We start from the raw sequence: 27,718 nt of genomic DNA, 5'->3' as shown, positions 1-27,718 counted from the left end.
AGTCGAATTCATGTTGCTTGTTGTCTGCATGTGTGGCTACTAGGGATAGCTGGTCGTGTCGTTTCGTGGCTAGTTGATGTTCATGTATGCGGATTGTTAGCGGTCTTCCTGTTTGTCCTATATAGTGTTTTGTGCAGTCCTTACATGGTATTTTGTAAACTACATTAGTTTTGCTCATGTTGAGTATCGGGTCCTTTGTTCTAGTGAGTTGTCGTCTGAGCGTGGCTGTTGGTTTGTGTACCGTTATGAGTCCTAAGAGTCGGAGTAGTCTGGCTGTCAGTTCTGAAACGCTCCTGATGTATGGTAGTGTGGCTAGTCCTTTTGGTTGTGGCATGTCCTCGTTCCGTGGTCTGTCTCTTAGGCATCTGTTGATAAAGTTGCGCGGGTATCCGTTTTTGGCGAATACCTTGTATAGGTGTTCCTCTTCCTCTTTTTGCAGTTCTGGTGTACTGCAGTGTGTTGTGGCCCTTTTGAATAGTGTCCTGATGCAGCTTCGTTTGTGTGTGTTGGGGTGGTTACTTTCATAGTTTAGGACTTGGTCTGTGTGTGTTGTTTTCCTGTGTACCCTTGTGGTGAATTCTCCGTACGGTGTTCTCTGTACTATCACGTCTAGGAATGGGAGTTGGCTATCCTTTTCTTCTTCTCTCGTGAATCGGATTCCTGTGAGTGTGGCGTTGATGATCCGGTGTGTTTTTTCTATTTCCGTGTTTTTGATGATTACGAACGTGTCATCGACGTATCTGACCCAGAGTTTGGGTCAGATACGTCGATGACACGTTCGTAATCATCAAAAACACGGAAATAGAAAAAACACAACAGATCATCAACGCCACACTCACAGGAATCCGATTCACGAGAGAAGAAGAAAAGGATAGCCAACTCCCATTCCTAGACGTGATAGTACAGAGAACACCGTACGGAGAATTCACCACAAGGGTACACAGGAAAACAACACACACAGACCAAGTCCTAAACTATGAAAGTAACCACCCCAACACACACAAACGAAGCTGCATCAGGACACTATTCAAAAGGGCCACAACACACTGCAGTACACCAGAACTGCAAAAAGAGGAAGAGGAACACCTATACAAGGTATTCGCCAAAAACGGATACCCGCGCAACTTTATCAACAGATGCCTAAGAGACAGACCACGGAACGAGGACATGCCACAACCAAAAGGACTAGCCACACTACCATACATCAGGAGCGTTTCAGAACTGACAGCCAGACTACTCCGACTCTTAGGACTCATAACGGTACACAAACCAACAGCCACGCTCAGACAACAACTCACGAGAACAAAGGACCCGATACTCAACATGAGCAAAACTAATGTAGTTTACAAAATACCATGTAAGGACTGCACAAAACACTATATAGGACAAACAGGAAGACCGCTAACAATCCGCATACATGAACATCAACTAGCCACGAAACGACACGACCAGCTATCCCTAGTAGCCACACATGCAGGCAACAAGCAACATGAATTCGACTGGGAAAACACTACTATCATAGGGCAAGCCAGACAGAGAACAGCCAGGGAATTCCTACAGGCATGGCATTCATCCACAAACTCCATCAACAAACACATCGACCAGGACCCAATATACCAACCACTACAGCGGACAGCTGAAACTGACACCCGGAAGCGGCAAGGACAGACCACTATAAATACCGGAAGAAACATCAAAGAAGCGCTTCGCAGGAGGCTCCAGAGTACTGATGATGTCGCCTAGCCAGGGGACGAAACATTTGCAACAAAAACTTCCAGCTCGGCGAACAGAACCACAACAACGAGCACCCGAGCTACAAATCTTCGCACAAACATTCTCTTATTCCTCACATAAGTGTAAAATGCCTTTGTATTCTCCCTAATCCATTCTGCCAAGCCTTTCTCGTGCCCCCTTCTGGCTCTCCTCAGACCATTTTTGAGCTCCTTCCTCGCCTGCCTGTAATCCTCTAGAGCTGAGCTTGACCCCTAGATTCCTCCACCTTATGTAAGCTGCCTTCTACCTTTTGACGAGCAGCTCCACCGCTCTTGTCATCCAAGGTTTCTTTATCTTGCCACTTCTTGCCTGTCTCAGAGGGACATATTTATTCAGCACTTGCAACAACAGTTCCTTAAACAGTCTCCACATGTCTATAGTGCCTTTACCATGGAACAATTGCTCCCAATCCATGCTTCCTAACGCATGTCTAATTGCATCTTTATTTAAATAATGTGCTGTCCCATTATTCCTGACAAGGTGAGAGAGTTCACATTTTCCTACATTAATATTCCAGCTGCCAATTCTTGGCCTACTTGCTTATCCTATCTATACACTTTTGCAGCCTCATTTCCTGTTCATAATTTACTTTCCAACATAGCTCTGCATAATCAAGAAATTTAGCAACAATACATTCAGACCTTTTATCCAAGCAATTGATATTGATTGTGAAATTAATATCAACAATCAGACCTGTGGCACACCAGTCTTCCAATTTGGAAAAAACTCATTACGCTCACCTTCTGCTTTTCAAATAGCTAACCAATCCTCGACACGCAACCTTTAATGAAGCACTTTTCCAGAAGACTTCTGTCAATCTAAGTACACGACATCCACAAGTTCTTCTTTATCTCATTTCCTCTTTTATTACTTTCTCAAAGAACAAGCAATTAGTTAAACATTTCCCTTTCACAAAAGCATTGTGACTTTGCCTGATTAAGACTGAGTGCCCTGTTATAACCTACTCACTAACGGATTCTAGCATTTTCCAATGATAGATGTTAGTTAGGTCTTTAGTTCCTTGCTTTATGTCTCAATTTTACTTGCAATTTTCCAGCCTGATAGGATTTTTACAGAAAAGGTAATTTTGGAAAATTAAAACCAATGCATCTACTAATTCTTCCTGTAACATCCTGGGATGGAGTATTTTAGAACCAGGAGACTTTTCAGAATTTAATTTTCTCAATATCCTTTCTCTAATGGTTGATTGTTTTAAATTTATTGCTCCCTTTCACATTTGGATTTAAATTTATTGCTTGGATATTGCTGACATTGAAAACTTAAGTATGTGTTTAATTCACCTATTTCCTTATTTTCTACGATTAATTCCCCAGACCAACACTCTAGAGGACTAACTTTCACTTTACTCAGTTTTTCTTTTCAAATATTTATAGAAACACTCCATATCTATTTTTATAATTCTCACTAGCTTTCTCTTACTGGAATTATCCCTTCATTATTAATCTTTGTCATTCTTTGTTGCTTTTTATATTCCATCCATTCATCTATGCTTTCTCTTCAATTCACTACTAGCTTTAGCTTCCTTAGCTAGTCACAGGGAATTGATTCTAAGGCAGGGATGTTTCTTTCCAATTCTTTCTTCTCTCTCAAGTCAAACTAGATGTGGAATTCAACCATATTATGATCACCATCTCCTAGGGACACTTTTACGAGGTGTTTCATCAACCTTGACTCATTGCACACCGTCAGATCTTGTCCTTTATAGCCTTCCCTTAGGTTGATTCTAGAGCATGCCAAAAACATAGTACCCAAGCTACCTTTACTAATTTGATTCATCCAATCTATACATGGATTAAAATTACTCATGATCTTTGCAATACCTTTCTCACATGCCCTCAGTATTTATTCAAGTAGAGCTAATCCTAAAATGTGGTTGCAGTTAGGGGATGTATAAACCAGTCACACAAGTAGCCCCATATCTTTACTATTTCTCATCTCTATCTAAACTGATTCTCTAGAAATAATGTATTTTCTCTTCACTTCCTTAATTAGCAGAACTACCCCATCACCTTTTCCTAGCTTCCCATCTGTTCTAAATGTGATCCTCCCTTGAATAATCAGGTTTCATCCCTTTATTATCTTGCAGTCATGTCTCTAACTACTAAACCATACATATTTATATCTATTGGGATTGTAAATTTATCCGTTTTGTTACAAATGCTACATACTGTCAAGTAGAGTAACTACTACTATTTTGTAGTCTCCATCCTTAGCCACTGCTGCACTCATGTTTGAGCTCTGTCCCTTTGATGGGTTCAGATCATTTCTCTTATTGCTATCTCAATTTCTTGCCTTGTCCTACTTAGTTTATTAAATCTTCCCAAGTCTAATCCCTCATACCCACAAGTGTCTAGTTAGAAAGCATCAAGGTTCATAAACAGTATGGTTTGGATGACATGACATGGTTAAGATGGTTAGGAACAATATACAATGATACTCCACTACTTAGCTTGATTGCAATATTTACGTATTATTTCTTATTATCTTTAATGTGTAGCAGAATGAGTCTTTCAAGGAAACTTACTTGCAGTTCTGTACTCCCTGTACATTTTCTACTTATTAGTCATACATCATGGCAACCCTTTGGTCCAACTAGTCCATATTGACCAAGTTTCCCAAACTAAACTAGTCTCACATGCCTGTGTTTGATCCTTTCAATAGTAAATATATTTATTGTTACAGTAACAGACAAAGACAAGTGCTCAATAAACTTGTACCATGAAAAAATTGTGACAACTGTTTTACTCAGATCGCAAAAATTTGAATAGTTGTCATTCTTACTTCCTGAGAGTCCACTGACTTGAAATTGGCGAGTGAGTTTTATTTCAAAACTCTATTTTGTTGGTAAAAGCAAATAGGAACTGTAGCAAAACACTGCATTACCTCTATTAAATCAATAGGAATTTTAGTTGTCACACACAAATGGTAAACTCACAAATGGTGATTCTGAAACACGATCTAATGTTTGATGGCACAAGTTCAGTTAAAGTCAAACAAAAGTATTGAATTTATTGTCAGAAGTCCATATTTATGATGTAGACACAAACACACAGAGTCTAGTTTTCTTAGTATTAAAATGAATGACTCTGAAGCAAGGTCTTAAAGAATCAAGAGCTTTATTTGTTTATATTAAAGCAAAGTAAAATTGCAGTTTGGTTCAGACACTAACACGGTCACTCGAGTCAGGACGTTATGGGTTCAAATCCAAAATATAGCGGAGTGATTGGTTTAAAAGGATATTATACAACTGCCTCCATGGCAAGTATGGATTGGTGATAAATGCTGGGTTTGCACCCCAGTGAAACACATATCTCCAAGATTAATTATTTTAAAATGTAAACTAAGTAATTAAAAAGCTCGATGTGACAGCAGAGAAAATGTCTGCCTGAGCAGATGGATATAAAAAACGCCACAGCACCACTTGTAGAACTGAGAGCCATGTCCTAGCAAACATCCCTACAAAGACTTTGACTAGCTAACACACAGAAACTAGTAATCTGTAACTTGAGGCATACAGCTTCTTACATATTGACTGCACATGTACCTACATAATGCTCTAACTCTACATCTAAAATGTAAACCACTGGTCATCCTGAAGCAAACGCGACACTAAAATGACAATGGGAAATCCTCAACAAACAACAAATAGAGCTCCACAACAGCAACACTACATGTAGTTCACAAGGTCTGCTGATAACTCCCTCACAACTTCAAGATAACCTCAAAAACATTATCTTCAGTTAAAAACATACAAAAATATATACTGGGTGCAGCCTTAAACACCAATTCACAGAATCAAAGCCCATGGGTTAGTCAGACCATTACGATCCAAGCTAGCTCCTTTACAGGAGCTACCCACTGTAATCATATTCAGAAGAACCTTTTAGACAATGTGAAACATAATTCAAAGATAGAAGGGCTAAGACTCTAACTGAAGCACTTTCCCAAAGCTAAAATCTAGGGACTTCCAGGCTTGTCCACAACCCCCAATGCTTCTTTACCTCCTGGGCATCCCTGGCAGCCTTTGCGTCATCTTCGTTGTAACGATTGCAGTTATACCTAAAAACAGGTTTGGTGGTGGGGGGTTGGTTTAGGGAGGAGGTGAGGTAGATGGCGAGGGAGAAGAAAAAATGGTTTCATTTCAGCTTCAATAGCAAAACAATATAACAAATGTATAATATTAACTTGACATGTCCATTTATAGCTTTCTTCACCAGTTTAGAAATTTACTTTTATGAAGCACCATGAACAGGCCAAAACAATACTGAACATTCCTGTTGAAGGATTACTTGAATCCATTGATTCATTTCTTCCCCATATCTACTAGCTGCACCAAGAGACCCACTCTCTTCCTGTATCAGGCCAAATTAGTCAGAGTTCTTCACTGCAACTTTCAGCATAAAACCCTTCCATTGATTTGGAGTAGGAATGTTTCCTCAGTGGATGAGAGCTTGACCTGCCATATATTGAAAGCAATACCCTTACCACAGAGACCTTCAATCACCTATCTTGCCTAGATTCAAATTTGGGTCACAGAGATAATAATAGCATTGCTCTATATTACATAACCCAGCACCCAAGACAATTCAAATCCTTGAACATACTAAACTTCTTCAATGTACAGGAGTGGTGTGACTGAAAGACTAACCAGGCAGATCCATGTGGCTCCCAGGGTCCAAGGCAGACCCAACAGAATTCTGCTTTACAATTCTGATTGCGACAAACCATATGATTGCACCCACCATCCTTTTCAATGGTCACATGGCATTTCGGACATTCCTGTTGAAACAGTTCAGGCATGTTAACAAAAAGTAAAGATCCAATAAATTTAAGTAACATGCCCACTTGAGTTTAATATGGTAATGCTCTCTAATCAACTACATACCAAGACCAATGAATTAGTAAACCACATTGAGAAATCAGTCCTCAGGTTAAGGCCAGTGAATAGCAGTTAGATGCACTCAAGATATGCTCCAGTTATTATTTTACTTTAAGAGCCCTTTATACCCTAAGTTTCATAAGAACAACATGCTTTCTGGGGAAGAAACAACATGTCTATTCTCGAACACTACTGTTCTTATACTTGATCTGAATTGGAACAGACTGTTGTTGACCAGGTTCCCTCAAGCCTTCCCAAGCGATAAAATGAGTACTTTACACCATTACAGCAGACAGATTTGAGTTTTAACCCACAGTTTGTGTACAGGACATAGTCTGCATCAATAGACATAGCATACAGGTAAAAAAAACAAAGAACTGTAGCCCAGCCCAATCATTTTTGTAAAATGCAGTTGTAATTATACAGAAGATTATTCAAAATATTAATGGACCATAGCAAGTTGGATTAACAATTAGTTAGGAGGAAACAGGCTATGATTTAAGGTGTTGTGCACAGTGGTTGGATAAGGGCAGCAGCATTCTGAATAAAGAACATATAGCACAGGAACATTTGCTTTGGCACACCAAAACTTTGTCTTTCTAAACTAAAACCCTTTTAACTCAGCATGGTTTCACATCCCTTGAATCTGTCTATTCACGTATCCATCAAGATGCCTCTTAAATGTTGCTATTGTTATCTGCATCCACCACCACCTCTGGCAACACATTCCAGGCCCTTACCACTTAAAAAAAACCCTGCCTTTCACATCTCCTTTTAAGTTAAACCTATGTGTCCCATTAACTGCCCTAGTAAATATACTGGGAAAAAGACTCCAACTATCCATACCGCTCAATTTTGCAAGCTTCCATCAGATTGCCCGTCTTCCTTCAGCATTCAAGTAAAAAGAATGCAAGCTTGTCCAATCTCTCTTCATAGCTAATACCCTCCAAACCAAAATACATCCTGGTAAATCATTTGTGTATCTTCTCCAAAGCTGCCACATCCTTCCGGCAGTGTAGCAACCAGAACTGTGCAAAACATTCCAAATTTGGCCTAAAGTTCTATACAACTGCAACATGACTTGCCAATTTTTATACTGTGCTCTGACTGATGAAGGCAAGCATGCTATATGCTTTCTGACCACTTGTGTTGACACTTTCAGGGAATGGTGAATCTGTACGCCTCGATCACTCAGTATGCTGATGCTATTAAAACGATTCTACTAGTTCCTGTATATTCCTCTCGTGCATTAAATCATCCAAAATACATATACATATATAAGACAACAGGGATCGCAGTACTGATCCCTGCAATATACCACTGGTCACTCCAGTCAGAAAAATACCCCTTCACCCTTACTCTGTCTTTTATGACCATGCCAGGTCTGCATCCATCTCATCAGCCCACTGCAGATCCAACGTGACAGCACCTTTTGTATCAGAGTCAAAAAGTGTGGTGCTGGAAAAGCACAGCAGGTCAGGCAGATCTGAGGAACAGCAGAGTTGATGTTTTGGGCATTCCTGATGAAAGGCTTATACATGAAATGTCAACTCTCCTGCTCCTTGGATACTGCCTGACCGGTTGTGCTTTTTCAGCACCACACTGTTCAACTCTGACTCTCCAGCATCTGCAGTCCTCACTCTCCACCCTTCCTATCAGCCTGCCATGATGGACCTTGTCAAAGGCCTTGCTAAAGTCCTTATAGACAATAACGATCAACCCGCCTTCAATCATTTTTGTCACTTCCACAAAAATTCAAATTAAGAGTCAGACAGCATGGAAACAGACACTTCAGTCCAACCAGTCCACACTGATCATGTTCCCAAACTAAACCTGCCCTACCTGCCCATACTCGGCCTCAATTCCTCCAAGCCTTTCCTGTCCATAAACTTGAGGGCAGTGTGGTGGATGTGATCTATATAGAATTCAGTAAGGAATCTCACAAGGTTCACAATAGACTGGTTAGCAAGATCAGATTGTCATGCAATACAGGGAGATCTAGCCATTTGGACACAGAACTGGCTCAAAGGTGGTGGTAGAGGGTTGCTTCTCAGACTCGGAGCCTGTGACCAGCCATTTGCTCCAAGAATCAGTGGTGGGTCCATGAATGGTTTGGATTTCAGCATAGGAGGTACAGTAAGTAAATTTGCAGGTGGCACCAAAATTGGAGATGTAGTGGACAGCAAAGGAGGTTACCTCAGAGTACAACAGGGATCTCGATCAGATGGGCCAATGGGTCGAGGAGTGGCTGATGGAGTTTAATTTAGAAAAACAAGAGGTCCTGCATTTTGGAAATGCAAATCAAGGCCAGACTTATACACTTAATGGTAAAGTCCAGGGGAGTGTTGCTGAACAAAGAGACCTTGGAGTGCAGATACATAGTTCCTTGAAAGTAGAGTCGCAGGTCAATAGGATAGAGATGAGGCACTTGGTATGCTTACCTTTATTGGTCTGTGCATTGAGTATAAGAGTTGGGAGGTCATGCTGTGGCTGTACAGTACATTGGATAGGCCACTTATGGAAGACTGCATTCCATTCTGGTTTTCCTGCGATAGGAAGGATGTTGTGAAACTTGAAGTTCAGAAAAGATTTACAAGAATGTTGCCAGGATTAGAGTGTTTGAGTAGAAGAGGCTCCCTGCAATGTCAAAGACTGAGGGGGCGACCTTAGAGGTTTATAAAATTATGAAAGACATGGATAGGGTAAATAGACATGGTCTTTTCTCTGGGGTAGGGAAGTCCAAAATTAGAGGGCATAGGTTTAAGGTGAGAGGGGAAAGAATTAAAAGACACCTAAGGGGTAACTGCTTCACGCAGAGGACGGTGCGTGCATGGAATGAGCTGACAAAAGAAATGGAGGCTGCTACAATTACAACATTTCAAAGCCATCTGGATGGGTATATGAATAGGTAGGGTTCAGAGGAATATGGGCCAAATGCTGGAAAATTGAGCTAGATTTATTTAGGATATTTGGTCAGCATGGATCAATTGGACCAAAGGGTCTGTTTCTGTACCATACATCTATATAACTTATCCAAATGTCTTTTTAATGTTGTATTTATATCTGCATCCACCACTTTCTCTGGCAGTTCATTCCATACATGAACCATGGTATTTTTTTAAAAATTGCTCCACGTTTTTTTTTACATCTTTCTCCTCTCACTTAAACATATTCCCCCCCCCACACTCTAGGGAATGACCTTCATCACTCACCTTATCGATACCACCCATGATTTTATAAACTTCAATAAGGTCACTCCTCAACCTCCTATGCTCTGGTGGAAAAACGTTCCAGTCTATTTTTATATCTCAAACCCTCCATTCCTGGCAACATCCTGGTAAATCTTTTCTGTACCCTCTCCAGTTTAATAATACCATTCCTATAACAGGTACCAGACCATACACAGTACTCCAGAAGAGGCCTCACAAACAACCTGTACAACCTCAACATGCCAACTCAACTCCTATTCTCCAAGGAGTAAGTAATGGAGGCCTCCACTACGAAAACAACCCTCCATCACTCTGTCTCCTACCATAAAGCCAAATTTGTACCCAATTGGCAAGTTTGTCCTGAATCCCATGTGGTCTAACTTTACTAATTAGTCTACCATGAGGAATCTTGTCAAAATGTTTACTTGGAGTTAAGTAAAGCATGTCTACTGCTCTGACCTTTTGATTGCTTCATAAGAAAAATCAAGCTTGAAAGACATGATTTTGCTCACACAAAACCCATGCTGACTATCCCTAATCAGTCCTTGCCTCTCCAAATGCATGTAAATCCTATCTTCCAGAATCATCTACAACAACCTACCCATCACTGATGTCAGACTCACAGACCTATAAGATTTAGGCTTCTCCATACATCCTTTCTTAAAGGAAAACACATTAGCGACCATTCATTCCTCTGGTACTTCACCTGTGTTTATAGATGACAAAAATATTTCCAAGACCATGGAAATTTCTCCCTAACTTGCCACAATGTTCTGGGATACACCTAATCAGGTCCTGGAGATTTATCTAACTTTATGTTTTCTAAGACCTCCAGTACTTCCACTTCTGTAATGTGAACAGTTGCCAAAACATCAATATTTATTTTCCCATTTTCTCCAGCCTTCATTTATTTTTCACTAGCTAAACTGATGGGGTATGCTCAGTTAATATCTCGCCCATCTCCCAAGTATTCCTCAACAGCTCTGACTGTCTCCTTCAGCCTTACGTATGCCTCCTTTTCTCATTTTAACTAAGTTCTCAATTTCTCTAGTTACCCAAGATTCCTAAATCCTGCCACCCTTACCCTTTTTTTCCACAGGAACACGTTGGTTCTGAACTCTAAACAAGTGGACTTTTAAAGATTCCCACATTCCAGATGTGGATTTACCCTCAAACAGCTGCCTTAATCTGTATTCACCAGTTCCTGTCTAACATCAGTTTAGTTTTTTTTAGGAGAACTACGTTTATCCTTATCAAGAAGTAAATTAAAATTTACAGAATATTGTCACTGTTCCACGCTCGCCTCTCAAACTTCAATCACCTAGCCAGTCTCACTCATCAATAACAGATCTAGTATGGCTCCTTGCACGGTTGGACTATTTACATGTTGTTTTCAAAAAAAAAGTCCTGAACACACCGAACAAATTCTCTCCCATCCAAGCCCCATGGCACTAAGGGGTCCCAGTCAACATAGGAAAGTTAAAAATCACCAACAACTTCACTGTTGTTCTTACATTTTTCCATAATCTGTCCCTCTATCACCTGCTGGCTGTAGGAAGGCTTGTACTACAATACTAAAGTGAATACACACTTCCTATTCCTAAGCTCTCTACCCATATGGCGTTGCTGTATGAGCCTTCTAAGGTGTGCTCCCTTAGTACAGCTGTGATATTGTCCCAATCAGTAATGCAACACCCCCAGCTCTTTTACATCTCCCTCTTTCATGCCTGAAACCTCCAAATCTCAACATTTAGCTGACAGTCCTGTCCCTCTCTCAACTAAAACAAACAGATGCATCATAGTTAAATGCATTAATTCGAGCTTAAAGTCAATGTGCTTTACCGGTCATATTTGTATTAAAACAAATACACCCCCGACCTTCAGTCCTGTCAGGTTCAGTAACCTCTTCCCTTCTGATCTTTCTCTGAGCAAGTGAAATGGCTGAAGTCAGTCAGACTGAGTTACTGCTCTGGTCCCTTGCCCTGCCAAACTTGCTTTGCTATGTCATCTCTTCTATTTACTACATGTATCAGTAACTTTAAAAAACAGCTAGAATTCACAGGGCAATAATGAAATTGTGGGCCTTAATGAGGAATTCTCAAGATCAAACGGAGCTGCAAAAGATTATTGATAACATGTGGAATGGGGACATATGGTAAATGGAATAGATCATCAGTAAATGAAAGACTGATTGCAAGGTTTAAAAAGCAAACAGCAAGACACTGGAAATATATGGGAAGGGAGTTTGGGGTTCAGATTCATAAGACAATAAAAACAGCATCAAATGAATAAACCACAAGACTGACAATAGATTACAGTTTGTTTTAAGAGGTGCCGAATCAAAGTCAAAAAATACTAACCTACACAAAACTTCAGAAATATCATGCGTGGAAATGCACTAATGTGCAGTTTTAGAATCCACATTATACAAAGGATATTTAAGTAACAGCACAGATTCACTAGCATTTTGCTTCACTTATGAAATACAAAGACTGCACAAAAAATTGCAATAAATTTTCATTAGAATAGAGGAAACTAGGAGAAATATGATAAAGGTGCTCAGCATTACAAAATGATGTGGATGAGATGCAGAAACAAACTGATCACTGTGATGAAGGGTTCCAGGAAAAGGGATCACAAATGGAGGATTAGATCTAAGTGATTATGAAAAGGGGATGTGAGAAACTTTCCCTCAGAGAGGGAAGACACTGGAATGGTCTACCAAATGTGAGGCCAAAAAAAAGTGTCAACATTTAAGAATATGATTGATGGGTGGCTGAAATAGAATGAAGGGATACAGTGACAAAGTCAGCATTAGAATTAACATTATGGCTGATGTGAAAAACACTGACTGCTTGAGGTGAATGACCAGCTTCCATGTTATATCTATTTAGTTAGAAGTTTAAAGTTTAAAGTAATCACTTTCAGGAACAATTATAGTGTTCACTCAGCTGATGCTCAAATACACAGTGAATCAAAACTAAAACTACTTATTGTGTAATGTTATTTTCCATTGTGAAAATGAGAATCAGTTACCATTAAAATAGTTGTTTTTGGCTCCTTGTGTTAGCATGTTAAGCCACTTAAGTGATCCTGGAGTATAGCCTTGAATCGAGCTCCCACAACCTTTGTAATCCCTCTCTAACTCAATTAATCTTTGATCCTGTTGTTGTTGGCTCATTTGCAGGTATCTGGACATCCAAGTGCAACTTGTGGAGCCAGTAAAACATGCCTTTCAATTGCAGTTTAATCTATCATGATTTCTGACATTATCCTATGGAGTGCTACCTAACTCATCAGAAGTCACAATCACTTAGGCACTAGGTATAAAGAAGGTAGTACACACAGCTGTCTTCCACCAAAGACACATACTGCAAATAGCCTGATCTCACATGGAAAATAGTTATTGAATCATATGAAATTAAACAGGAGAGGAGCCAAGCAGAGAGAACACAGGAAGCACAGAGATGGAGACCATCAGTAGACCTTTTGTCCTTAGCCGTACAGATAAGGCTACTTTTATTGTTCATAGTTTTGTACTACTGATCCAGTTAACTTCATACTAAACTTAAATGCGATCGTTGTTCACAAACTGTGAGATCACCCAAGGAATTTCGATGGAAGAGACACAATAGTTTCAAGGACAGAAGCCTGAAAGTAAGAACTGATAAAGATACATCCAAAATGCACGTGTGGCAATGTCAATCTCAATCTCTTGGGGGTGAATACAAATAGTAAGAGAAGGCTTCTCTGTAATTCTTCAGCAATGCTCTGGCACATAAGTCATTCAATTGCATATGGTGCTAAGTTCCTGGAGGTTTCTGGTCTACCTTAGTGTTTGCTGCAATCCAATTGGAAGTTTCACTGTCATCATCACACTTCTTAATCCACTTCTTCAACCACTACAAAGAAGAAAACGTTATATGTGATTTCTGCAGTTAATAACTACAAGAGTCAGCTCATCTACAAATATATCAATTGCAGGTAATTTTGGAAATATTTAAGCTAAAATGGAGATCAGTACACCCCAAATAATTAGCAAACTATTTGAGACATTTCTTAAATTTCCACACACCAGTTTTTGTTCTCCATGTCATGCTGTCAGAGAAAATTATTTATTCCTTGGACTCTGCCAGTGTTATGAGGGATTTAGATACTACAGTATCTCAGGGTGATTTTCTGTCTGCGTTAGAAGCACTGGGCTTCATGGGACACTTGGCAAAAGTCAGCCCATGGAAACATTGGATTCTAACTGTAGCATCTGCAAATGCAATGTGGCTTCTCCTGTTCACAATATTAATATAATAGTGTCATGTACTTCTACAGAAAATCAATATGCCTCAAATACATTGCCCTGTCAATGTTCAACGGATATTAGCTCATCCATTCTCTCTTCATTGACAACACTGGTTGATCCAACTGCTTTCAACTGCATATGGGCCTGATTTACAAATCTCTATCCAGACCTTTTATCACCTCGTTTGCACTATGGATCTTTTTGATATGTTTCACAAGGCTGTTGTTTTTACAACACAGATGTTGCATCAGCACAACTAGTCATTGTCACTCTTCAGGGGCTGTGAGAAACATGGCAGCATAAGGGAGAGAAATTATGAGTCCCATGCTGCTCGTGGCCTGAACACATCAGTTCTGTCCCTGGCCAAAGTGCAGCTGCAGCAGCACCAGCACACCCCAATTCCCCAGCTCTGCTTCTTTCTCCCGTAGACTCTTCCACATAATCCTGTTGCTTTATCATTTGTTTTATTTCACTTTCACCGAAGTATTTTGATTGCAAGAATTTATTGATGATTGAATACATGTAGCAGTCTCTCACCTTGCATTTAACAGGATCATGCCAATTCTCAGCACAGTTGAAGCTGTAAATTAAACAAAAGTTATTTAATTTGTGTGACTCAGACCTCAGTTCAGGTAGCTCAAGACACCGAGTAACAGAGAGTGGCACTGAAGTAGAAATTTGTGCTATGCACACTTACCAGAACTGCCGCCCACATTTACAGCGAACAGGTTTTGCATCAGGATACTGGACTTTAATAACATGGTGACAGTCAGGGGCAGGGCACCATTTTAACAGTCGATTGCACTGTGATGGAAAAGCATAACTGTTGGTGTTTCAGTCAAAAAAAACAAGCACAGTTATGAGAAGGTGGCATAACAGACAGGTTCCAGTCAGACCCAATCATTATCCAATGACGTTTTTGTTGCTTGAATTATGATATATACATAAACAGCAACCCCTCCTTAATATTGCAAACCTCCAACTACTGCCATATTGCAAAATGATTAAAAATCCACATTAAACTTATTTAGAAGAACATTTTGAATTCCCATTTCACTAGTTTGGCAGCCAATGCTTTCAATGAACACCTTTACATCACAGTTCCATGCTTACAACTTTCACACACATTATTCATTTTGAGTAGAAAAAAAATTACCTCTACAAAACTGTTGGTTATTAAATGCTGGTACTTCAACTTGACTTTGGAATCTGTGATCAAACGCCTAGAGAAAATAAATAGACATATTTCTTGATTAAACTAATGTACTGGAAGGAAAAAGTAGTCATTTCATAGTGGAAGCAACTTAATGCAACCATAGCCTGTATTCTTACAGATTTCATAGCTCAATCACTATGACGGTGATGTTTGGATGTAGTGGGGTTGGGTGGGAGACAAGGAGGAGGAGAAGGAGACAGGATAGAAAGAGAGGGCTTGCGATTGGAGAAGGTAAGCTTTTGTATCTTCTTTATACAAAAAAATCTTTGCAGTGTGATTGCTGATAAATGGACAAATGAATCATATTTCTGTGGGAGATACATATTTTGCAGGCAGATATTACAATCAGGAATTATAGGCTTTTTTTCTGATAGAGCTTTAGATAAACTAAATGCTCACCTCACTTGCATTGAACTTGTCACAATGACAGCCAAACGCGGAAGGAAAGCAAATGTCTCTATGTATTTTAATATTAAATGGCGAGGACTCTAATGTATGCACTATAAAAGTGAGACTAGTCACAAATTAGGATGCAAACAACGCAGTATACTTTACTGGGTTTGTCATAACAGAAACAGGTACATGATAAATGGCGTCCCACCATCAGCCTGAAACAGTTAAAAGGGATGAGAGTTCATTCAACTTCAAAACATGATCCCACTTCTTCAGAAATAAACAGCTTGCAATTTATCAGAAGTGAAACACAAAATACATCAAGATAGATGCACTTCACCATGGCTGTCATTTAACTGAAATGTTATGTAAATAGAACATGCTGAAACAAGGTGACTGTTAGCTTGTATATACAAAGTACAATGAACTCAGATCAATCAGAAGCCAGTTGCTCAACCCTACTTTGTAAGCCAATTACACACTACAGAAATTGCAAGTGTTAGATAAGGTTAGCGTGAAGCACAAGCACTGCCATGGCCCTATCTCTGCACTGCAAGTTCTGTAATTCAGTGTTAATTGTTTCAGAACTGTAAAAAGTCATTAATTCTTTTGAAGTTCATCACAGCAGCAGTGCTGCAGGAGAGAATTGAGTGATTGAGTCAGAATCCTATAGCACGGAGACAGGCCTTTGGGCCAAACTGCACCATGCCAACCAAAATGTCCATCCATGTTTACCCCATTTCCATGCACTTGGCCCATATCTTTCTGATCCTCTCTCATCCATTTATTTCTCCAAATGCCTTTTAAATGTTGTTAGTGTACCCGCCTCCATCACTTGCACTGCCAGTTCATTCCATATGCATACCATCCTCTGTTTAAAAAATAGACACCCCTCAGGTTCCCTTTTATTCTTTTCTCTCTAACCTTAACCTGACACCCTCAAGTCCTCAATTCTCCAACCCTGGGAAAAAGACTGAGTGCATTCACCCTGTCCATACCTCATGAGCTTACACACTTCTAAGGTCCCCCCTCAGTCTCCTATGCTCAAAAGAAAAATGTGCCCATCCAAATACTAAACACTGTCAAAGCACAACTTTGCCCCAAACATAGGAAGCTTAATAGGTGGGTTGGTATTAAACCCCTGGTCCAAAATGGCACACTAATGCAGGACAAGCTCAGGAAGCACACAAAAGAAAAAGCAGTTGAACTTATCTAGCAGAGAAATCAAACTCTGCAGCAATGGACAGAGGAAAACCTTTCAAGGAGATGACCGTATTTCAGTCATTATTCTCAGGCAGAATCAAAGACTTTGAAAACACATTTCAGACCTCCACTACCCAGAAGGACAGTGGCACAGGCAGCAGGGAACATCAAATGAAAGTGCCCTTTTAAGCCTCGATATGGAACAATAATGCCATTCTCTCAGTCACTGGAGCAAAAACCCTAGGATTCTCACCACAACAGCATTGTGGATGCACTTATACCAGATGGTTTGAAAACATGACTGTGAGCTGTTGCAAGAGCAAATATTCATTTGCACTACTCAACTACCTGACAATGAGAGAGTGTCTCACGGACATCACTAGACAATCAATTGCATTACCATGACTGAATTCCCCCACTATTAACACCCTTGGGGCTACTATAGACCAGCCATATAAATATTGTGGCTACAAGAGTAGATCAAAGGCCAGTTTAGACTACTTTCTAAACGGCGAGAAAATTCATAAAGCCAAAGTACAAAGGGATCTGGGAGTGCTAGTCGAAGATTCTCTAAAGGTAAACATGCAGGTTGAATCCGTGATTAAGAAAGCGAATGCAATGTTGTCATTTATCTCAAGAGTAAAAAATGAGGTCTGCAGATGCTGGAGATCACAGCTGAAAATGTGTTGCTGGTCAAAGCACAGCAGGCCAGGCAGCATCTCAGGAATAGGGAATTCGACGTTTCGAGCATAAGCCCTTCATCAGGAATGAGAGAGTAGCCAAGCAGGCTAAGATAAAAGGTAGGGAGGAGGGACTTGGGGGAGGGGCGATGGAGGTGGGATAGGTGGAAGGAGGTCAAGGTGAGGGTGATAGGCCGGAGTGGGGTGGGGGCGGAGAGGTCAGGAAGGAGATCGCAGGTTAGGAGGGCGGTGCTGAGTTGAGGGAACCGACTGAGACAAGGTGGGGGGAGGGGAAATGAGGAAACTGGAGCCAAATTTTGTTGGTTGGAATGTAGTTCGGAGTCCATGTGGGTGCTGAGGAAGGAGATGTGGCTGTGGTAACGAGTCTGTTTGAGAACATGGCTGAAGAGTTTCTGTGCAGAGGAGATGACCTGGGGGGTGCAGTGAGAGAGAGACTCACTGAAATCCTTGTAGAGGAAGGAAGAGAGCTTCTTCAAGGAAGGCATCCTTGCAAGAGGATTCGCAGTAGGTTAAAATGCTTCTTCAAGGAAGCAGCGATGTGCTACTGAGACTTTATAAAGCTCTGGTTCGGCCCCATTTGGAGTACTGTGGGCCCCACACCTCAGGAAGGACATACTGGCACTGGAGCATGTCCAGCGGAGATTCACATGGATGATCCCTGGAATGGTAGGTCTAACAAACGAGGAACGGTTGAAGATCCTGGGATTGTATTCATTGGAGTTTAGAAGATTAAGGGGAGATTTAATAGAAACTTACAAGATAATACATGGCTTGGAAAGGGTGGATGCTAAGAAATTGTTTCCATTAGGCGAGGAGACTAGGACTCGTGGGCACAGCCTTAAAATTAGAAACGGCCAATTCAGAACAGAAATGCGGAGACATTTCTTCAGCCAGAGTGGTGGGCCTGTGGAATTCATTGCCGCGGAGTGCAGTGGAGGCCGGGACGCTAAATGTCTTCAAGTCAGAGATTGATAAATTCTTGATGTCACAAGGAATTAAGGGCTACGGGCAGAATGCAGGTAAGTGGAGTAGAAATGCCCATTTGCCATGATTAAATGGTGGAGTGGACTCGATGGGCCGAATGGCCTTATTTCCACTCCTATGTCTTATGGGAATCTTACAGTATGCAACTAATCTGACTCTCAAACCCACCATATGTAAGGCAGAATTCAGGAGTGTGACAGAAAACACCCCAAATAAGTTCAGCTCCAACAACACTTAAGCAGCTCAATACCAACAAGGACAAAGATGCCTTCTTCATTGGCTCCCATCCACAAACATTAATTCCCTCCAACACCAACACAACAACGGCAGCTTATACATCACCACAACATGCAGTGCAGAAATTCACCAAAGAACCTTAGACAATGCCTTCATGACACCCACCATCTAGAAGGGTAAGGGCAACAGATATTTGGGAACACCATCACAAGTTCCCCTCTAAGTCACTCTCTACCTAACTAGGAAATACAATCCCTTTTTTTTAGAAATGTGGCTGGGTCAAAAAGAAAAAATGGGACACCCGCCCAAATGATATTATGGGTCTACCTGCACTAAATGGAGTTCAGCCATTTACAAAAGGCAACACATCACCGTCTCAAGTTTAAATCAGGATGGGCAATAGACACTCACTCAGCCAATGAAGCATACATCCAAAATATATTTTAAAGTGTGATGGGCAATAAATGTTGGCCCTTTCATTGATGCCCAGGAACTATTTAAAACTGCGAAGAGTTTCCAGCAGAGAAACAGCTTACTTATTCCAATTGATGCATCCAGTGTTTAGGTTCCACTTGAGCTTACTCCTGGCCTAGCAGCATTCCTTTCTTTTTCATGTTTTTCAAGTGTTCTTCCACATTTTACAAATGGAATTTGCAACTGATCATAACCAATGCATAATTTCATTAACACAGTGCCAGCTCTTCCCTAAAGTGAAGTTGGGCAGCTGAGTTTTAACTGATTTCTTGAATGGTGAGAGCTTAGAAAGTCAGAGTCATCCAGCACAGAAACAAACCCTTCAGCCCAGCTCACCCATGCCAACCAATTTCTCCAAACTAAACTAATCCCATTTATCTGCATTATATGGCCCATATTGCTCAAAACCTTTCCTATTCATGTAGCTGCCCAAATGTCTTCTAAACGTTTACAAGTTTTAAACAGTATCTGAGAAGTCCAAAGTGGTCTAGGTGCATTTGTTTACAAGTTATTGAAAACTAGCATGCAAATGCAGAAAGCATTCAAAAGACAAACAGCATGACAGTCTTTATCACAATAGAATGAACATAGGAATAACATGTGTAAGGAAAGATATACTTTTCCTAGAGGGAGTGCAGCAGAGGTTCACCAGATTGATTCGTGGAATGATTGGATTACCCAGTCAGGAGAGATTGGGCCTGTATTCTCAGAAGTTCGAAGAATGAGATGATTGTGTAAAAACTTATCATACCAAATGAATTCTAGAAGTCTTAAAGGGATACACAAGCTATATATAGAAACAATGCTAACCCAAGCTATTGGGTTTAGAATATCATAAAAGGCAAGCCCTTTAGGACTGAAACGAGGAGCACCTTGTTACAGTTAGACTTATACAGCACAGAAACAGACTTTTTGGTCCAAGTCACCTGGGCCAACCAGACATCCCAATTTGACCTAGTCCCATTTGCCAGCATTTGGCCCATATCTCCCTGAACCTTTCCTATTCATACACCCATCCAGATGCCTTTTAAATGTAATTGTACCAGCCTCTACCACTTCCTCTGGCAGCTCATTCCATATATGCACCATCCTGTGTGTTACCCCTCAGGTTCTTTTTAAAGCTTTCCGCTCTCATCTTAAACCTATGCTTTGGACTTCTCCACCAGAGGAAAAAAGACCATGGCTATTCACCCTATCCACGCCCCTCACAATTTTACAAATCTCTATAAAATCGCCTCTCAGTCTTCAACAGATCAGGGAAGATCACACTAACCTAGTCAGCTTCTCCCTATAACTCAAACTCTCCAATACTGGCAACCTGCTTGTAAATCTTTGCTGCGCCCTCTCAAGTTTAACAACATCTTTCCTATAGAAAGATAACCAGAATTGCAGGCACCAGTCTAAACATTCAATTATAGGGTGATCAATCTTCGGAATTCTCTATCCCAGAAGAATGTAATTTACTAAATTCAACAGAGATTGATAGGTCGCTCATCGCTAATGTCAAGGGATATGGACATGGTGCAGGTACTGAGGTACATGATCAGCTATGATGTAGAATGAAAGAGCATGCTCAAGGGACTGAATGGCCTACACCTGCTGTGTTCCTAATGTACCAATGCCATCTTCGATTAGCAGTGCTACTCCCCCACTAACTTCCTACTGCACTTGAATGACATACACACCTCAGTATTCTGGTCATCCTGAAACCAAGTCTCTCCAAAATGGCTGTAAGATAGTGTTCATTTACTTCAATGAGCGTTATCAGTCAGTATCTGAATGCACTTAGCTTTTAAAATAAGTCTTTAGTTTTGTCTTCTTGTAAGATCTAGTCTTGACTACTACTGTATTCCTAGATTTGTTTCCATGTAGAATCCTGGGCTATTGATGCATTAAAATTAGTGCCACCTAGCTTGAGCTGCTGCTTTATAGTAAACTCCTTTTTAAATACAAATACCAGATTCCTTTTGATGCAGGTAAATATTTTTCAGAAACTATACAATCTGTTATTATAGAATTATGCTAACATTTCCATTCTAGACCCAATGCAGTGCTCCAGGAGTCCAACACACTTTGGAGGAATAGTACCTCATTTTGTGCTTCAGGATTCAGCATCTTGTTCCACAAACTTCAGACTGTGAACACTGTCCTCCATTTTAATTAGACCCCATCCCAAAAGGTATTGGTTTGCTCCCAAAAGACCTAACCTATTTTCTACTTTTCAAATATATTCGGTATCAATATCTCTCCTACACTAGATTAGGAAACCCTTTAACGCTTGCTTTAGGAACCCTCCATCCGTTCCAGTTGCTCCCCCCCCCCCCCCGCCTTCATTGTGGTCATTAAAATATGCATCAAAAATTGACTAGATGCTAAGACCTAGATGGCAATTGTATGAAAGTTATTTCCCAGTAACTATTTATACACTGCACAACCAAAAAAAAAGCTTAAAATAGCCAATACAATACATGAATATAAATTCGCACAGACTGCAAATAACTATGGAAGCAATTTAATGAGCTACAGGTTGTAAGATTGCTGCCCTCGTGAAGTATATGGAATAAAGACATTTGACAAAATTACACAAGTCCAGCTGATTATCTGTCACTCAAACTGTACAAACATCTGGGCACTACTTCCAAAGTCTGAAATACTTGCGTAGCAGCTTACTATGGTTTTGAAACAACTCCAAATACACAAACTACTTTTATGATGTCACAAAATAAAAGTAGCTCAATAAAGTCTTCAACACTGGTGACCTCAAAACCTGCTCCTTTTGGCACTAAGGGCCAAATTAGGAGAATATACTTTCCTTCAGAGGGAGTGTTTTTGTACCCACACTGACAAGGCAGGTTCAAGGTCTACCTCACATGAAGGGATAGAACCACTGACAACTCAAAACCCTCACTACTGTCCTGAAGTGTCAGCTTAAATTGCATTGAGTTCTTATAATGAGGTCCAAGCCACAACAGAACTGTGGCAAATGTGAATAAATAAAGTTAACATTTATAATTTATAAATGCAAATGTTATCAAATCAAACCAAATAAGCAAAAAAAAACAAGCTTGGTAGCAGCAATGCCTTCCATCACATTACCCATGCTAACATTCAGCCAGCAGTACTGTATGAGCGATACCCTGTGGTGGAGTTGTCCAATTCCTACTTTAAGGAGTTTTCCTTTGTGTCAAAGCCAATATATATCCCTCAACCAACATCACAGAAACAGAAAAGCTGTGTATCATATCATTGTTTTTGGAAGTTTGCTGGGCACAAATTGGCTGACATGATTCCTACATTACAATTAGGACTATGCTTCATTGGCCTTTAAACGAATTTTGCATTGCCCTGAGATCATGAAAGGCAATATATATTTGCAAGCTCTTTTGCTTATTAACAAAAAGGTTTCATGCATTAGAAATGAAGTTAGATAAAATTAGAGTGTTAGCGGTATTTGTCAGGATGCACCAAGTTAAAAGAATGATAAAAACAAATTATGGAAGCAAAAAGATAGATTGAAATCATCAATCTCTACACTTTACCAAAGAATGACCACTGAAGGACTTTTGCCCGAAACGTCAAATTTGCTGCTCCTTGGATGCTGCCTGAACTGCTGTGCTCTTCCAGCACCACTAATCCAGAATCTGGTTTCCAGCATTTGCAGGCATTGTTTTTAACCACCCTCACTACATCCCAACCTACCTTCTGGAGAACAAAATCTCTTTACAGTGACCTCTAATTACAAGAGTCAGTAACTATATTCCCACTGGTTTATGATCATGGCAACTGTACATATTGTTATCCCTCTGTTTATTGTACTGGCACTAATGTGAAAAAAATACTTAAGCTACTACTGCTTAATATTCTCATAACTCCACTAACATGACATGACTACAACTATCATTTCCCATTTGCACACAAAACAATCTTTCCAGACATGATCTAAATTTAAATGAACCGTGCCTGGAACTATACAGTTTGGCGTCTTTGGGAAGTGAATGCAGTACAGAAAACTTTACATCATTTCACTTCCCTGAAATTCTAGCCATGCACCCCAGAGTTAGATTCTTTTCCTGAGCTGTATGTAAATAGAAATAGTTATCAGGTATTTAAAAAAAAACTCACATAACTGTGTTGTCATCGACGAGGATATCACAGCCGTGAGCTGGGCACGATATAGTCTGCAAGAAAAAAAATCAGAACAAATGATGCTGCTAACGCAGTACGACTCAAAACGTTCAGTTCCAGTGAAAATGAGACAAATGACACAAATACGTACCTGCCCCATACCTTCTTCTATGATCTTTGTAGTTAAGTATTCATTCCAGCACTGCATACAGAATTTGTGACCACATTCTAAGCCTGTGAAGTACTGCAACAAGCAAGAAATTTTAAAAAACAGATTGCCAGTGTAATTATTTGATGCAATTAGCATCCAAGAATATTTCAACAATATTAAATCACATGCAAAGCTTTAACACAACATACAAAATACAACATGTGATGTCTTGCGCGGATGCACAGGCTGCTAAGTCCTACTCGCTGTTATTTATTTTTCTCTTTTGCCCTACTGAATCCATTAGACATTAGTGAATAAATCTGAAGCTAAGACATCAAGATCTAACCTGTCAGGATCTCGAAATCCATGCAAGTCAATGGCAAGGGATTTTTATTTATATATTTCATTGCATGTGACTCCATAGGGCAGTGGCAAAACTCCCAATGCCCTGCAGGCACAGCAGCGCATCATTTTGCCCCTTCAACAACAAAATGGTAAGACCTCAAGCCTGTCCCAAGAGGCAGAGGCACCCCTCCAACAATTCCATAGGGCACAGCCATACAAAGAGGAAACACGGACACTTTATGAAATATGAAGGCTTAATGATTGCTCAAATTCATCATTATATTCAATATTTAAACAAAACATTTGTTTCTCATAATCACGAACCAACTTCAACAATATTTCCTCATTCCAGGAACTCTGTGTTCAACAGCCCTACTGTTCAGCGTATATTACCTTTCCTGTATTTCACATGTTGTAAACTACACCCAGCATTGACCTGCCCATTTCAACAAACGATTTATTGCCCCTTGAAATGAATTGCATTTATCTTCAGTTTACAAAGTCTTTAAGCAGCAAACTTTGACATAATGACTCTATCCTAACCAGGTACATAAATGGAAAATGAAATGGTTCCAGAATCACACTTTGGCAGTCTCAGCCACATTCAACTATTAAGAAATCACAGTTATGTCTAACTAGATGATTATATCCCCATTTACGTCCTGGGCTTCTCCACACCAGCACCGAAGGACATCTATTCTCTATGGAATGCAGCAACTCAAGAAGGTAGGTTACGACCACCTGCTCAAGGGAAATTAGGAATGGACAATAAATGCAGGCCTTGCCAGTTTGGTTCATGCCCCAACACAAAAAAAGACAATCAATACATAAAACTCTAAATAAATTTTATGACTAATGAATTAGAAATTGATGAAATCATGAGCAGCATCTGCCACCTCCACCCCCCTCCAACCGCCTCAGGTCTTCCTCAGGTTTCAATAATCTCCTTCTGTCTTCAGGATTGTGCAGTTTGTCTGCAGTGAAGGAAAGAATAAATGGCCAGCAGCTTCCTGGCTTATATCTTACTTGTTTAGAAAAGACAGTTATAAGAACTTTTTTACCTTCTGAACTAACCTATTTCCCCCCCCCCCAAAGTCCTTACAAGATGGATGCCTCAGTAGACAACTGTCCATTAGGGTTGAACCAGTGCTAATTCAAAGGCTATTCAACTGTTACCTTAGCATCAATCTCAAACAGGGGACATTTAGAATCAGATTAACCCTTGGGCAGTGCAGTGGTCCTTCTGAAGATAAAGGAATTCAAGTCTTCTGGGAGAAAAAGAGACAGAAAAGGACCTTAATCAACTTTTTTGCTTGGTGGAAATACAGTATTGAGAATTACGGAGTGACTATCCCAAATGCAAAACAACTGCAGACTTCACTTTGGCACAAAGTTGTTGCAAAGATCTTTTATAAATTTTCCAATCTGGAATAGTACCCGTTATGTAACAATTGAATCTCCCGAAGAAAACACATTCAGTAAAATTGATCCATCTGAACCTCACTGACACATTTGGACAACTGACACTGCTGGTTGTCAATTTATTATGGTATCAGTAATCTGGGAAATAGCAATTTGGTGCATACTGGCTATTGCACATTCATATCTCGTTTAGTGGACTTCACAAATATTATTAGGTCAGTCCTATTGACCAAACTTAACCATTATTAAAAGTGAAATATGATATTTTAAAAATTTAAAATGTGTTGGAGGGAGGATTAAACAGCAGCTAATAGTTGCCCCGAATGCTAAACTAATACAGAAACCAACTATATTAAGTTCAGTTAAGTCTGCCCATCTAATTGGTCTACTTTAGAACATAAGAACTAAGCACTGGAGTAGAATTGAGCCCCCCCAACTTGTTCAGTATGATCATAGCTGATCTCATCTTAGCCTCAACTCCACCCTCCTGCCTACTCTCCATAAACACAGATTTTAAATCTATCTCCTCCTAAAAGTTTTTTTTTGAGTCCATGAACTCTGAGGCACTGAATTGCACAGGTTCATAACCCTTTAAAATAATTAATTCCTTTATATCTATTGAAGCCGGCTACCCCTCATTCTAAATCTATCACTCATTCTAGATTACTGCATGAGGAACCATTCTTTCTACAGCTATTTTGCCCAGCCCCTTTAAAATCTTATATCTCCTCTTATGCTTCTAAGTTCCAAAGAATATAGGCTTAAATTACTCACTCTTTATTAGGCAATCCCCTCAGCCCTGGGACCAATGAAGTGAACCTCCTCTGAATGGCTTCTAATGCTACTACATCCTTCCTCAAATGAGGAGATCAAAATTATACATCAAACCCAATGTTGTCTCACTCATACGTTCTCCAGTTGAAGCAAAACTTCCCTATTTTTATACTCTATTCCTTCAGCAATAAATGCCAGAACTCAATTTGCCCTTGTTTACCTGATGTACCTTCATCCTAGATTTCTGCAATTCATGCACAACAGTACCCAGATCCTTTTGCACTGAAGCACTGTGAAATTTCTTTCTATTTTAGATCATAAACTGCCTTTCCAACCAAAATGGATAACCTCACACACATCAGTGTTAAACTCCATCTGCCAACATTTAGTCCATTTACTTAACCTACCAATTTCCACTTATAAATTTCTTATTTCTTCAGTACAACTTACTTTCCCACCTATGTTAGTATAATTTGCAAATTTGGCTACAGTATTTTTCATGTCCACATCAAAATCATTAGTACAGATTGCAAATAATTGGGGCCAAGAACCAAATCCTGCTGCAGCTCCTAGTTACAACTTTCATTCAGAAGACGCATTCAGGTTAGTCAAATTCAAGCTTGAATACAGTGAATAATACTACACCCAATCCCCTGTGATCTTGTGTATTAATCTTTAGCACAGCGCCTTATCAAATGTCTTCTGAAAGTCCAAATATACTACACCAACAGGACTTCCATTACCTTATTTGTTAGTTACATTTTTAACGAACTCTAACAAATAAGTCAAATACAACTAACCCTTCATATAATCATGCTGACTGATGGATTGTATTTTAACTTTCCAAACTCCCTGCTACTATTACTTTAAATGATAGCTTCTAGCAATTTTACGACAAATTGTGGGTGGCGCAGTGGCTAGCACTGCTGCCTCACAGCACCAGAGACCCGGGTTCAATTCCTGCCTCAGGTGACTGTGTGGAGTTTGCACATTCTCCCAGTGTCTGCATGGGTTTCCTGCGGGTGCTCCGGTTTCCTCCCACAGTCCAAAAATGTGCAGATTAGATAAATTGGCCATGCTAAATTGCCCATAGTGTTAGGTGAAGGGGTAAATGTAGGGGAATCGGTCTGGGTGGGTTGTGCTTCGGCGGGTCGGTGTGGACTTGTTGGGCCGAAGGGCCTGTTTCCACACTATGTAATTTAATCTAAATGGTAGATAGTTTCTTTGTCTTTTACACTTTTTTTCAAAAAAGGCGTCATATTAGCATTTTTACAATTCCAATTAAGCGTTTCCACAGCATCCTGAAATGTTGGAATATTATAGCCAATGGATCCACTATCTGTGCTCCCATTTCCTTCAAGACCCTAGGAAGTAGGCCATAAGGATTAATCTGCTTTCTAACTCAATAGCTGGCTTAGTGCTTTTTCGCTAGTTATCATGATGGTTCCCAGTTCCTCCTTTTCTATAATCTCTGCAATAAGTGGTAGTATTGCGATGGTACAATGCCCTCCACA

General features: G+C 40.0%; 1 protein-coding gene across 1 annotated transcript in view; it reads right to left on the bottom strand.

Annotated features, from left to right (window-relative positions):
* LOC132834778 (E3 ubiquitin-protein ligase ARIH1) overlaps positions 1 to 27,718 on the bottom strand; it is a 76,822-nt gene that overhangs the window by 13,605 nt on the left and 35,499 nt on the right. Inside the window, exons 4-11 of the mRNA XM_060853776.1 lie at positions 23,664 to 23,756; positions 23,510 to 23,565; positions 15,336 to 15,402; positions 14,877 to 14,983; positions 14,717 to 14,759; positions 13,713 to 13,784; positions 6,443 to 6,573; positions 5,796 to 5,853 (exon numbers count right to left, since the gene is read on the bottom strand). Of these exons, the coding sequence (XP_060709759.1) occupies positions 5,796 to 5,853; positions 6,443 to 6,573; positions 13,713 to 13,784; positions 14,717 to 14,759; positions 14,877 to 14,983; positions 15,336 to 15,402; positions 23,510 to 23,565; positions 23,664 to 23,756 (627 nt within the window). The remainder of the gene's footprint in view (positions 1 to 5,795; positions 5,854 to 6,442; positions 6,574 to 13,712; positions 13,785 to 14,716; positions 14,760 to 14,876; positions 14,984 to 15,335; positions 15,403 to 23,509; positions 23,566 to 23,663; positions 23,757 to 27,718) is intronic.

The sequence above is a fragment of the Hemiscyllium ocellatum genome, chromosome 42 (genome assembly GCF_020745735.1).
Source record: "Hemiscyllium ocellatum isolate sHemOce1 chromosome 42, sHemOce1.pat.X.cur, whole genome shotgun sequence".
NCBI lineage: Eukaryota > Metazoa > Chordata > Chondrichthyes > Orectolobiformes > Hemiscylliidae > Hemiscyllium > Hemiscyllium ocellatum.
The sequence above is the reverse complement of the archived record's forward strand: the minus strand, read 5'-3'. Positions and strand labels throughout refer to the sequence as shown.